The sequence below is a fragment of the Pelodiscus sinensis genome, chromosome 6, assembly GCF_052426305.1.
Source record: "Pelodiscus sinensis isolate ZL-2025 chromosome 6, ASM5242630v1, whole genome shotgun sequence".
NCBI classification, from domain to species: domain Eukaryota; kingdom Metazoa; phylum Chordata; order Testudines; family Trionychidae; genus Pelodiscus; species Pelodiscus sinensis.
This window is the reverse complement of record NC_143057.1, coordinates 86637901-86650377: the sequence shown is the minus strand read 5'-3', so window position 1 is coordinate 86650377 and position 12477 is coordinate 86637901. Positions and strand designations below refer to the sequence as shown.

Here is a 12477-nt window from a genome sequence, read left to right as displayed (position 1 = left end):
CTTTTGTCAATACTCCTACTGACATCAACTGGACCAGGAATTCACCCAAAGCATTTAATTTTTCATTAATCAATTCAAAAGTTACTCAGGTCACTGACAGGAGTGAAGATATTCTCAGTAATCCCATCTATTTGGCTTCAGTAACCTTTATGAAATAATTTTTGGTTCTAGTTCAGTTTACTGTTTAAGTACTAGATTGCAAAACCAGCACCACAACTGAGATAGTACATTTGCAGGTACCACCCCCACCATTCCCATTCCCATTGGCCATGGTTCCCAGCCAACGTAAGTGATTAAGGTGGAGCTTGTAAGCAAGTACAAGGACAGAGCTTTCCTGCGCTGCCATGCTGAGCTGCTTCCTCCTCCCTGCCAGGTAGAGCCTGCGAACCAGATGAGGCATGTGGCTTGCCTTGATCTGGCCCGTAAGGCTTGGGGCTCCTATCCCCACAGCAGGGAGCCAGCACTGGCACTCAGACATTTAGCGGGCACTGAGACTTAGGGATTCACCGCATGGCTGGAGCACCAGCACCAGGTTGCCCCACTGCAGAAGGGAGAAGCCTTGCAGGCCAGATCAAGGCAAGCCACAGGACAGATCTGACCCGAGGACAATAGGTTTCCCATCCCTGGCCTAGATCCATCCTCTTTAGAACCCTCTCCCTTCAGGTAGTTTAAGGATTCTATTAAATCCCCCCTCACTTGTCTCTTCCGCCAACTAAATAAGCCCAGTTCCCTCAGCCTCTCCTCACAAGTCATACACCCTAGCCCCCTAAACATTTTCATTGACCTCCACTAGGCTCTCTTCAGTTTGTCCACATCCTTTCTGTAGTGGAGGGCCCAAAACTGACACACACAACAAATTCGTTGCACTCAGAGGCAGGAAAATTAGAAGGAAATACTGATACCTAAACCTACCCTCCAGCATATCTACCTCTTACCCCAAGTACTGTATTGTATTGTATGATAACCATCTATAACACCTCCTGTTGTATGAGCATCTTTTATTAAAACTTTCCTAGATCATTAGCAATTTATAAATGTATCCTTCATAGAAAGTGACCATAAACTCTAAAATATAAACATCAAAGTCACGGGCTTGAGTCCACCCTCTGCTGGCACCCAGGCTCTTAATCCCCTCTTCTATTGATGGATGAAGTTCCTTTTTCCTAAACTTTTACAAATTTTAGCTCTTCAGCTTCCAGCATACACATAATGCTATGGTCTGCCTTCTCAAGCATACGAAAATATAATCATATCACTAACCTTTTCTAAAACTCCTTCACTGTTCCCCATTCATTTCAGGATTCATTTAAAAATGAACTGCTTTAATTGTGTAAACTAGTTGTAGCCTACTTGCAATGCTATGGTAAGAAGAACAGTATGAATTCTTTGGCCATGCATACACTAGTACTTATGTTGGCAAAATGTTTGTTGCCCGGGGATGTGGGGAAAAAAACCCTACCCCATGTGACATAAGTTTTGCTGGCATAAGCCATGTGTCCTACTGATATAGTTATTGCCGTTCATTGAGCTAGTCTTACTATGTTGATGGCAAAGCTCTTTCCCATTGCCATAACATGGCTACACAAATGATCTTATAGCAGCACAGCTGTATTAATACTATACTTTTTCTTTCCCCACACATCTGGAGTTTCTTCTCATACATACCTCCAGTGCAGTATCTGCGAGCTTAAATTCCATGCCCACTACTGCATAACTCTCCAGCTGTACCTCCACCCTACCTGCACATGTATTGCAAATACTTCTGGCTGGGCTACCTTCTATGCTCCTATACCAGGCCAGGGCTATTTTACTTCTCTTACATGCACATATACACACACTTTTAAACTGCTCTTTAAAAAAAAAAATGTGGTTCCAGCTTCATAGAGATGGCCAAATCAGCAGACTGCTATGCCTAGAGGACACATGGTTATGTAATGCCTTTTTAAAAAAAGCAAAACAAATTAGAAATACTGTTGGGTACTTATAGTTCCACATAATGCAGATTAAAATAGCATCTTCTGTGCAAAAACATACTGCAATTACAGCTCCTAATCTAAATTTTATGCATCTTAAATTTTCTTGTTTAAAACATGCATACACCTCTTCAACCTAGCCACTGATCCTGCACCCAGATCCTCATTGGTGGACCCGATCACAGCACTGGCACCCTAGAGTTATTGCACAAAAGAGAAAAGTTTGTGAACAATCTTTGTACTGGATCACTGAAACAGCCATCTCATACAATAATAATGGAACTGAAGCTGGACTTTCAAACTCATTGATATGCTGACAGATTAAGGACGCCCAAAAGTATTTCAAAAACATATAGTTCTACTACCTGTAAATTCTCGATTAAGTTATCCCCTTGTCCACATTCAGCAAGTTCTGTGCTACTCATGTATGAATCAATATCAGCACCTGCCTGAGCCTGCTCTGAAGAAGAATTAGGATCAAGACCTTCATTCTCCTGGTTCTGCTGCACTGATAGTTCAGATGTGTTATCTGGATGGTCAATGTTGTTACAATAATTCTGATAATAGTAATAATCTGTAAAAAAGTAAAGATTTCAAAAATTAGCAATTTAGTAACATTTTACACAAATTAACCTGAGGGACCTAATGCATGTGCTTTACTTTTCATGGGTAGACAGTAGGAATGTAAAAAGTAGTTTAAAATGTAACCGTGTGATTGTTAAACAAATCCTGGCAGTTACACGCACTGTGGGCTCTACAGTATAAAACTTACATATAAAGCTTTATACTGCAGAGCCTACAGTACAGCCTCCCTGGGGTGCCAGCGTGTAACAACCTGCCAAGGGGGAGGAGGGATGTACAGGCTGATCCTGCCACAGACAGGGACTGCTCTGGTTGGAGCAGCCCCCGTGTGCAGTGAGTCCTGAGGGACTAGAGGAATCCTCTGCCTGGGGCAGGTGGGCAGCAACTCCAGCCCCTGCCAGAAACCAGAACGACTAAGCCTCACCCCTATTATTTATTCTATTATGCTAGTTTCTGGGGACTTCCATTAAAGATCAGCATCTCATTGTGCAAAGCACTGCATAGACAAGTCAAACAAAAGAGACACTCACAAAAAACCCAAAAAGTAACGGGTTCCTTATCCTGGAAGCTCACAATCTAGAAATCAGATAGCATATAAGTGGATGGAACCAAAGGGACTGGGATGATAATAAAATGAACTGTGTTTAGTAGAAAAGCTTCAAGTATAAGCTTATTATAATTGGAGTTCCTCAGTCCATCTGCCCAAGTTCTCTATGACTAGAAATATTGACCCTTGCAATATCCCAGATATTTAACACATCTCTTTCCCAAAACTTCACCTCAAGGTGTGAAGTTTACAGTTTAATTCTCTCAGGGGCATGCGGGTAGTTGTATAGGAGTCAGTATGTACTTTGTACAGTCTAACTTCTTTACACTTAGTGCTGTAAAGCACAGAAGAGTACAGTGTATACCAAATAAATAGTAAATGCATATCCCTGCCTCAGTTTCTTCACCACCAGAGAAATCTTTAGGCTATGGTGTGAGTCTCTTGGGCCATCCAGACCCTGGAAAGGAGACAGGGTCCTCCTTCCTCGTAAGACTTCTATTTGCTGGGTGACTTTTCCCTTCTGGACTTGACAAAATGGACCCTTGAGCAGACCAGTTTCTGCCCTTTTAAAGCCTTCAGCTCCATGTACATTGACTCCATTGCCATCTTCCTCACATGAGCATAAGCCTCCACCATGTGACTTACCTAGACCTCCCACCATTAAATCAGTTCTCCTGCAGAGAGACCAGGTTTTTTTAGCAGATCAGCAACTGCTGATTTATTGGTAAACTACGGCTTTTCTTTTGCCACCAGTCTTTTAAATGCCAACCCAGCACAGAGGCAAACAGAACTTGGAGAAAGACAAAAGGCTGCAGTCTGACAGACACATTGGATTCACAATCCCACACAGAGTTCAAAAATTGTAGAAACATATTCCCAGTTTCTCATAAGTAGCTTTCAAAATTTTGAAGAGCTACCTTTTTATGCATGCATAGAGGGCAGCATGGTTGCTTGAGGGTGAAGCAGACAAGTGACAACTGAAACTATATCATCCCCAGCAGTACAAAGCCCATGTCAACAGTTTGATTTCACAGCAGGGCTTAATAGTGAAAGGTCTTAAAGGCAATTACAAGAAGCTGTGTTTGATGCAGGAGAGGAAGGGAAGCTGTGTGTGCATCTAAAATAAGCTTCAAATTAATAAGAAATGGAAAAGAATTTTTTTACATGGCTAGTTAAGTCAATGAACTAATTTAACTAATGAATGAAAGTGCTAACGATCTTTCTTTCCACTCTTTCCAGTGATATTTCTACTGGGTACCTGATTGATGCCAAGAAGCATCATCTTCAGTTTGCACTTCTACACTAGCAGTCTGTGTTTTCTTCCTATCATGGACTTCCTTACTGAGCTCTTCAACCTGCAATAAAAAGTGTTTATTATAAAAAATATTAAATCACAGCCAAAATAATTATCCATCTTAGAAAGCTATATTTCTCTATTTTCTTAGAGATATTGTGAAGAAACAACTCTAAGTCTACCATAATTGATTTTTATTAATAACACAAAAGTTATACAGGCAGTCCCCGGGTTACGTACAAGATAGGGACTGTAGGTTTGTTCTTAAGTTGAATCTGTATGTAAGTGGGAACTGGCGTCAGCCATTGCTGAAACTGATCAGTTTTAACAGCGGCTGAATCTGGACGCCAGTTCTGACTTACATACGGATTCAACTTAAGAAACCCAGGCGTCCCCAAGTCAGCTGCTGCTGAAACTGATCAGCAGCTGATTCCAGGAAGCCTGGGGCACAGCAACTCTGCCTCAGGCTTCCTGTAGTCAGCCGCTGGTCAGTTTCAGCAGCGGCTGACTTGGGGACGCCTGGGGCAGAGCAGTTGGGGTGCTGCTGGGTTGCTCCAGTAGCGCCGCTCCTTGGCGCTACTGGAGCAACCAGCAGCACCCCATCTGCTCTGCCCCAGGCGTCCTGATTCAGCCACTGCTGAAACTGACCAGCAGCGGCTGAATCAGGACGCCTGTGGCAGAGCAGCTGGGGTGCTGCCGGGTTGGTACAGTAGCGCCGAGGAGCGGCGCTGCGGGACCAACCCGGCAGCGCCCCAGCTGCTCTACCCCAGGCGTAGGCAAGAAAAGCCTGGTCTGCTGGGGGGGAAGGGAGGGCACTAGTTGCACCCCCCCCCCCCCAGCAGACCAGGGAGACGTGGGTGGCGGGACCGCCCGCGTCCTCCACGGCTTTGCTCCTTCTCCCTGGTCTGCTGACCGGGGAGACGGGAAGCAAAGCCTTGGAGCACGCCCGCTGCGGGCGTGCTCCGCGGCTTTGCTCCTGGTCTCCCTGCAGACCAGAGAGATGGGGAGCAGCTTTTCTCGCCCCGGAGGACGGGGGTGGCGGGACTGCAGCGCATCTGTACTGATTAAAGAAGGAAATGTGAAAGAAGAGACCTAACCCTTAATGTTTGTAAGATTAAACATTAAAATTAAAACACTTGTTTTTCAGGTACCCCTAACCTAAAGGATAACATTTATCATCTTAGTATACCATAGATTGTGATGTGTATTAAAACGTGTGAACGCAATAAAACCTCTGACCCCTATACTGTCCCAAATCTTCACCAAACTGTCTCATCATTTTCCTTCTCTTTGCCTCCTGATTGTCCTCTCCTCCCTAGGATAATCTTCCCTTTTGATTAAGGAGCCAGGTTTATAATTCTGAATATTACAACAGAACGTACTTGTAACTGGTCGTTTAAAAATACTTTAACTAAGATTCTCAACCTGACCGACAAGCTAAATTAGACCCACTATGCCGGTGGCACTTTCTCGGACCTGATGACTGTTATGCGCTTATGCCTGGGGCTGCTGCTGAGGAAAACCATCAGCGACATGACGGACTTCCCGGGCCCAAAGCCTGTCAAGAGCCAGAGGGAGCAGGGGCCTTGGCATGGAGGAGACCCGGCTCTAAGAGGGACCCCCTGACCACTCAGGGATCTACGTGGTGCCTGGCTGCTAGGGAGGGGGCAGCCCGCGGGTGGGAAGGGGGCGTGTCTGGGTGACGGCGGGGGAGGCGGCAGACCCAGCCGGCAGCGGAGGGGCAGGTCGGGGTCGGTACCTGTGTTTGCAGCGCCTCGTTGCTCTCCTGGGCCTCGCGGTAGAGCCGCTCCGTGTGGCGCAGCAGCCTCTGCACCTGCTCCAGCTGGCTGCGGCAGGACCCCAGCTCCGCCTCCAGCGCCTCCAACTTCCCCTGCAGAGCCCGCAGCTCGGCGCCGGGCTCCGGGAGCGGCGGGGAGGCCATGCCGGGCTCTAGCTCCCTCAGCGGCCGGATCAGAGGCGCAGCCGGAGCCAGGAGACAAAACAACAGCGACCCCCCAGCCCGGCGCCCCCCGCCATGGCCCGGGCCGGCCCCTCCCGCTCAGTCCCGCCTCGCCGCGGAGCCCCTCGCGCTCTGCTAACACTGCTGAGGAAAAGTTTCCGGCGGGAACCAGAGGCGGCGGCGCCGCGCGCTACAGTAGCACGCGGGGCGGGGCGGGGCGGGGGCGAGTGACCCGGAAACGGTTCTGAATAAACAGGAAGCGACCGAGCTCTGGGCGCTGTTGTTCCGGCGCGCGCGGGGGGCACAGTGAGCCGCGTTTAGGCGAGCGCGGGGGAGGCGCGGCCAGTAGCCGGCGGGGTAGGAGCGCCTGATCCGGGCACCCGCGTTGCTCAGCTGGGGCCTTGTGGAGCAGGCGGAGAGCGAGGGCGCGCGGCTTGTAGAAAGCTGCCCCCTATGAGGTTGCTCCACTTTGGGGGCGCTGAGCATGCTCAGTAGCTCTGTTGAAGCCACTGCCCTTCGCCCTGCCCACTCGATACCTTCTTGCTTTTTAGAAGGGGCTAAACACAGGAGGGAGTGAAAATTAACTGGGCGGAGTGTGTGTGTGTGAAGCAGCTTCAGGCAGGGTTAGAATCGGTGCTGGAGCAAACTCAGAGCTGGTAGGTTGTTCGCTCCCACAAACACTGCCCCCCCCCCCCAGCCAGTGCGAGTGTAGAGCTGGTGCTTGCGATGGGGGCAGCACACACAACCCTGTGCCCCAGCTTTTCCCCCCTGCCTAGGAGCCAGACTTGCGGTATAATCCACAGTGCAAGAAAAGCAGAAAGCCTGCTTTAACACCCCTATTGGTCACCATACAGCAAGGCAACCTGTACGCTGAAAACCACTGATCTACACCAATCTTCTCTACATTACTGCAATTGCTCTTGTTCTGGGGACAGGGTTTGCTTCACTCTGCTCCTGTTCCTAGAAACTACTATGAGTCATTAGTAATCTCTCTGAGCTGGAAGATTGCTGATCAGCCTGTGGTCATCACATCTCAGAGCAGGTTCAAACCAAGCAGAAGAGTGAGTGTTTTCAACCTGCTCATATCTTAGAATTAAAATCTGAATATGGTACAGAAACTGGTGTTTCAAAAAATACAACCCAAGTTCTTTGAATAATGGGATAAATTACACAGTAAACAGTTGCATTCCCCCTTCCTGCATCTTGATAAATTCTTGCTGAGGCACAAGTCAGAGTTTTGTCTTCTAGGAATTCTGACAGTATTATTCATTTAACTCGAGAGCTATTGTATTCAAAACCCTGAATCGAAGGTATAATCTTTAATACTTTGTCAGATTCAAAGAGTATCACAGGTTGATTAGTAACTTTACACTTTATACATGCAAGCATTGTAAACAGAATATTGCTTAAACCAGAAGTCACTGTGTAATATACATTGGCTTGTGAATCTTGGTATATAAATTTCAACAGCTTTGCTTCTTTTATCATATCTGTGCAACAAAAGTTTGATCTGTAACATATGCATTATAAAGTAAGAAACAACCATAACACACTTCAGCACTTTATTACATATGTACATTTTTCAACTCACTTCAGAGAAATTCAGTCTATAGTATGGCATAAAACATAATAGCTAAATATCTTCAGAGCCTGAAAAGAAACTGCAGTGTATCAAAAGCCTTGAGTTTTTGTACTGTTTGACCTTTGTAGTAGAGAAAGCCTGAGACATGAGGCCTTGTATGAGGCCAAAAGGTTGCCAATATAAAATGAAGTTAGCAAGAGTCAGGCTGTGATAAAAAATCAGGCCATGTTACAAAACATGTCCGTGTGCAAGGTCATTGAACTTGGCAAAAACAGGGCTGATATTGGAAAACCCCAACACTCCTAAGAAGTGCTAGGTAAGAACACACAAATGCATTCCAGAAGGGCAATACCAGAACATTGATACCAAGTTATAGTATAAATTCTCCACAAACATGATACAGGGACACACCACACTGACCACTTCTAAAGATAAGATCAAGATGGCATTGTGATGGATAGAAATATTTTGATTGAACTAACTTATACAAGGTGAAAAGTGGTGACAAACCACATCAGTGGCAATATGTAACTTATTATATTAGTATATAAATGAGGAGTCCCAGATAGAATGTCTTGGTCCAGTGTAGAGGGAAGAGAGTCCCCAGCTCTCACTGAGCCAAGTCCATTGTAACAGGTAGCATCTCCTGTGTGTTGCAGATACACTGGGATTGTGCTTAGTTGTCAATCAACCTCAGCATCAGCAACAACACTGAACTGAATCTGTGGTCTTGGGTAGGTCAATTGAGGTCTGTTGAGTCAGCTGTCTGCACAGAGCTAGTGCAGCACACACACAATAAACACACAGCCAACAATGGACAATAACATGCAAACAAGTTTTATGGGGTCCTCCTACTTAACAGTATTCAGTCCTTTAGTTAATAGGTGACTTGCTCTTCTCCACTTGTGGTCAGACAGAAAATCTATTACAGGTTTTGAAATATCCATTCCCTAGATTTCCAGGAGGCTATTGCTACACTTTTGCTTTTCCCATAAAATAAGTTGATTCAACTAGAGCTTTACAACTCCTCACTGAACTCTGTTTTAAATATGATGTTTCCCTCTCTTAGGCTATGTCTAGACTGCAGGCTTCTTTCAGAAGAAGCTTTTCTGGAAGAGATCTTCCTAAAAAAACTTCTTCAGAAAGAGAGCGTCCACACTGCCAAAGTGCATCAAAAAGCAATCTACTTTTTCGAAAGATAGCGTCCAGACTGAATGGACGCTATCTCACATGTAAGCTGTGATTACTATGGATGCAATGGCCACCAGGGCACCTGTGCTTTTTCCTCTTTCCTCTTCTTGCGAAAGAACCCCCTCTTCCCCATCCACACATGCCTTTTTCCGAAAGAACTCTTTCGGAAAAAGGCTTCTTCGTAGAAAGAGGTTTACCCATATCGGAAAAACACCTCTGTTCTTTCAATTTTCAAAAAACGCGATTGCAGTGTGGACGTAATTGAAGTTTTTTTGGAAAAACAACTGATTTTCCAAAAAAACCTCTGTAGTGTAGACATACCCTTAAAGAGAACAAAGGCATTTGTCTGTTAAGAATAGCAAATTTCAGGGAGCAACATTAATTAATGCATTTTAGTGGTCAGGAAATGCTTAGTCCAAAATTAATACAGGGGTTGGATTGAAGTATGGTCAATTTCAGTGCTTCTTTCACTGAATGCTACCCTTATGGTTAAACTTTCCCATTATTTTTTCTCTTCTGTTTTGCACTCTCAATTGTTTCCCATTATTTTTTCTCTTCTGTTTTGCACTCTCAATTGTTTCACTTCAAGCAAAGTGGAGTGGAAGAGGAAATTACAGATGGTACCTTCACTTATTTATATTGACTGACAATTTTGAAAATTAAGTAGTCACTGAAGACACAACATGCAAACAATTGCCCTAAATTTTCTTCATTCTAAATGTGATTTAGTGTTCCAGACAGGAACCCCCTGCTACATCCATCTTGCTTGCCCCTCTAAGATGCCTCAGAGCACACAGGGCACAGAGAGCAATAAAATCAGTATAGTCTTTGATACCTTAACAGAAGGCCTGGATATGCTGGCTCATCGTGACCCTGGACAACTGTAAACATAGTTAAAAGGGCCATCAAGCCAGTCATTGACCAAGAGGCTGCAGAAACTGCCCTTGGCTAGCACCAATATTGATACGATCACACAACCATCCTGGGAGAGGAATCTCCCGCTGAGTAAAGAATGTCCAGTACTCCCAATTTAGTTATCTCTCTCTTACAAGTGTAAATTACGTTCACAACTCCCTTGTAAGAACTGGCATCACAAAGACGAACCAGCACAATTTGGCACTTTGGATAAGAAAGAGAATATGTGACCCCACGGGTATAAAGATGGGCCCAGCAGCACACTCACTTTGAGTACCAATCTACCAACTACCTGCTGGTCAGGTTAGGTGATTGACTCCCGAGATCCACATGGGGACGCCCAGCCTCGTATTCGTCTTTCCGAGGAATTGAGTGACCGATCCTGGCCTGACACGCTGGAATCGAGAGATGCAGAAGGGGGTAAAAATTGTACTTGTATGTGTCCCTTTATTTTTTTTTGTCTTTGTGCACATATAGCATTAGAGTTCTATAAGGCTAAGTTGTCATTTTGGTACCGTTATTTTGGTAAGCTTATTCAACCGGTGTGTATTGTTTCCCTCCTTTCCTTTGTAACCATTTAAAACCTGTATTTGCTAGCAGTTAAGAAGTAGAGCAATAGCCAATGTAACCGTATGTTTATAAGTTTCTCTAATAAACCTGTAACTGTTTAAGCTTTAACCTGACTCCTCCTGTTGCTGTAACAGAACCAGACACAATTAAAAGAAGTGTAGCCAGTCAGGGATAAACGCAGTAAGAGCTGAGTGTTGAGTCGTGCCGCCTCCATGGGGCAGACTCTTGGGGCACCCGTCAGCCTCCCTGGCTGCCTGCTGCGAAGTGGCTTTTGTCCTAGCAGTTAAAGACTCGGGTGTAACACGCTCTGTCTCTCTGCAACACTTTGGGGCACCCGTCAGCCTCCCTGGATGCCTGCTGCGAAGGGACCCCGTCCTAGCAGCTAAAGACTCGGGTGTTTGACAGGGCTCACAGACCACTCACTATCCCGGCCTCCGGCTGACATTGAGCCTCCAAAATACTGTTAAGTCCACTTGCTAAATAAATACTGCCATTCAATTTTGGGAAAATATAGTACATTACATGCTTTTATTCTTTCTATAAGTGCTCTTGTATAATTTTGGGGGGTTCTCTTTTTTTACTTTGTCTTTGTCTATGCAAAGTGGTGTTTTCTCAGTATGCAAAGTAGTTGCAAAGGGTCCCCTGTGGGTTTACTAGAACTATTTTAACAGGTGATTTCTGGACATGGTCATCTACCAAAGCAGTGAATTTGTAGAAGTAGACTGATAAATTCTACAGGCACAATATGGGATAATATAGGTTGGACCTCCCTTGTCTGGCACCCGCAGGACCTCACCTGTCCCAAAAGAGGGAGTTTTCCAGTTCATGGGAGGTCCCTGCCACCAGCCTCCTAGGACGCTCCCCCTCCCTGCAGCTGGCTCCACTCCAGCCCCACTGCTAGTGGGCTGCAGCCTGCAGGGTTTGGACTTGGGCTCTGACCCACGGGGGCTCCCTGGGGATGGAGATTCAAAGCTGTAGCAACCCCACTTCTCCTCTGCCCACCCGGGAATCCCTGGGCATGGGGCTTGCCGGCTGCTCCATTTCTGCTGTGCTCTACTAGGAATCCCTGGGGACATGGCTTGCTGGTTACCCCACTTTGCTGGAGATCCCAAGGGACAGGGCTTGCTGCTGGCTGCCTTGCTGCTATCCTACCTGGCTGGGACTTCCCAGGAATGGGTCTTGCCAGTCCCACTGCTATCCCACTTGGCCGGGCTCCCCGGGGTTGGGGCATGCGCTCCTGGGTGCTGGGGCTCTGATCCAGCAACATCTGTGGTCCACCGGACCAGAGAGTCCCAGATTTCGGAGGTTCAACCTGTAGGAGGAGGAGTGCATATACTGGTTACATTACATCAGAACTAGGATGCATTCAAGCTGCCATTTAATCAAACTGCCCCTAAAGTCACTGGAGTAATGAAATACAATGCATGTCTAGAGCTTTATCAGTAGGAGACACTTGTGGACTAATGCCAGATCTCATAGAAATAATAACAACTATACTGTTGCAACTTTTGACTGTAGACCATGTCTTAGTTTCAGGATGATAAAATACTTGTAAGAAACTTGAGTGTCAGACACTTAAGGAAGAAAACCTGGTCTTTGGAGAGTAAAAATGTTTGTCTTGAAACACAGTGTATTATCCACATCCCTAAAGCACAAGTTAATTTACCCAACACCCAAATATCATAAGACTATAAACAAATTAAAGGGTGGTGAACGTGTCCTTTGTAGTCCATGTTTACAACCCTCATACTCAACTGTTGGGTGTGAGGGTTGTAAGTGTGAAAGGGGAAGATTAGGCTGCCATAACTCTGGAAAATCATCCAAACCTAGGTAACTTTAATAACAATAATTCTTTCTGATTAC

At 45.7% G+C, this 12477-nt stretch overlaps 1 protein-coding gene across 3 annotated transcripts in view; it reads right to left on the bottom strand.

Annotated features, from left to right (window-relative positions):
* AGGF1 (angiogenic factor with G-patch and FHA domains 1) overlaps nucleotides 1-6561 on the bottom strand; it is a 42951-nt gene extending 36390 nt beyond the window's left edge. For 2 of the 3 annotated variants that reach the window (XM_075932313.2, XM_075932311.2), the window contains exons 1-3: nucleotides 6156-6561; nucleotides 4361-4457; nucleotides 2339-2547 (exon numbers count right to left, since the gene is read on the bottom strand). In XM_075932313.2, the coding sequence (XP_075788428.2) occupies nucleotides 2339-2547; nucleotides 4361-4457; nucleotides 6156-6338 (489 nt within the window). In that variant the 5' untranslated portion in view covers nucleotides 6339-6561. The remainder of the gene's footprint in view (nucleotides 1-2338; nucleotides 2548-4360; nucleotides 4458-6155) is intronic. The other variant, XM_075932312.2, reaches the window with a different exon arrangement.
* Between the last annotated feature and the right edge of the window lie 5916 nt (nucleotides 6562-12477).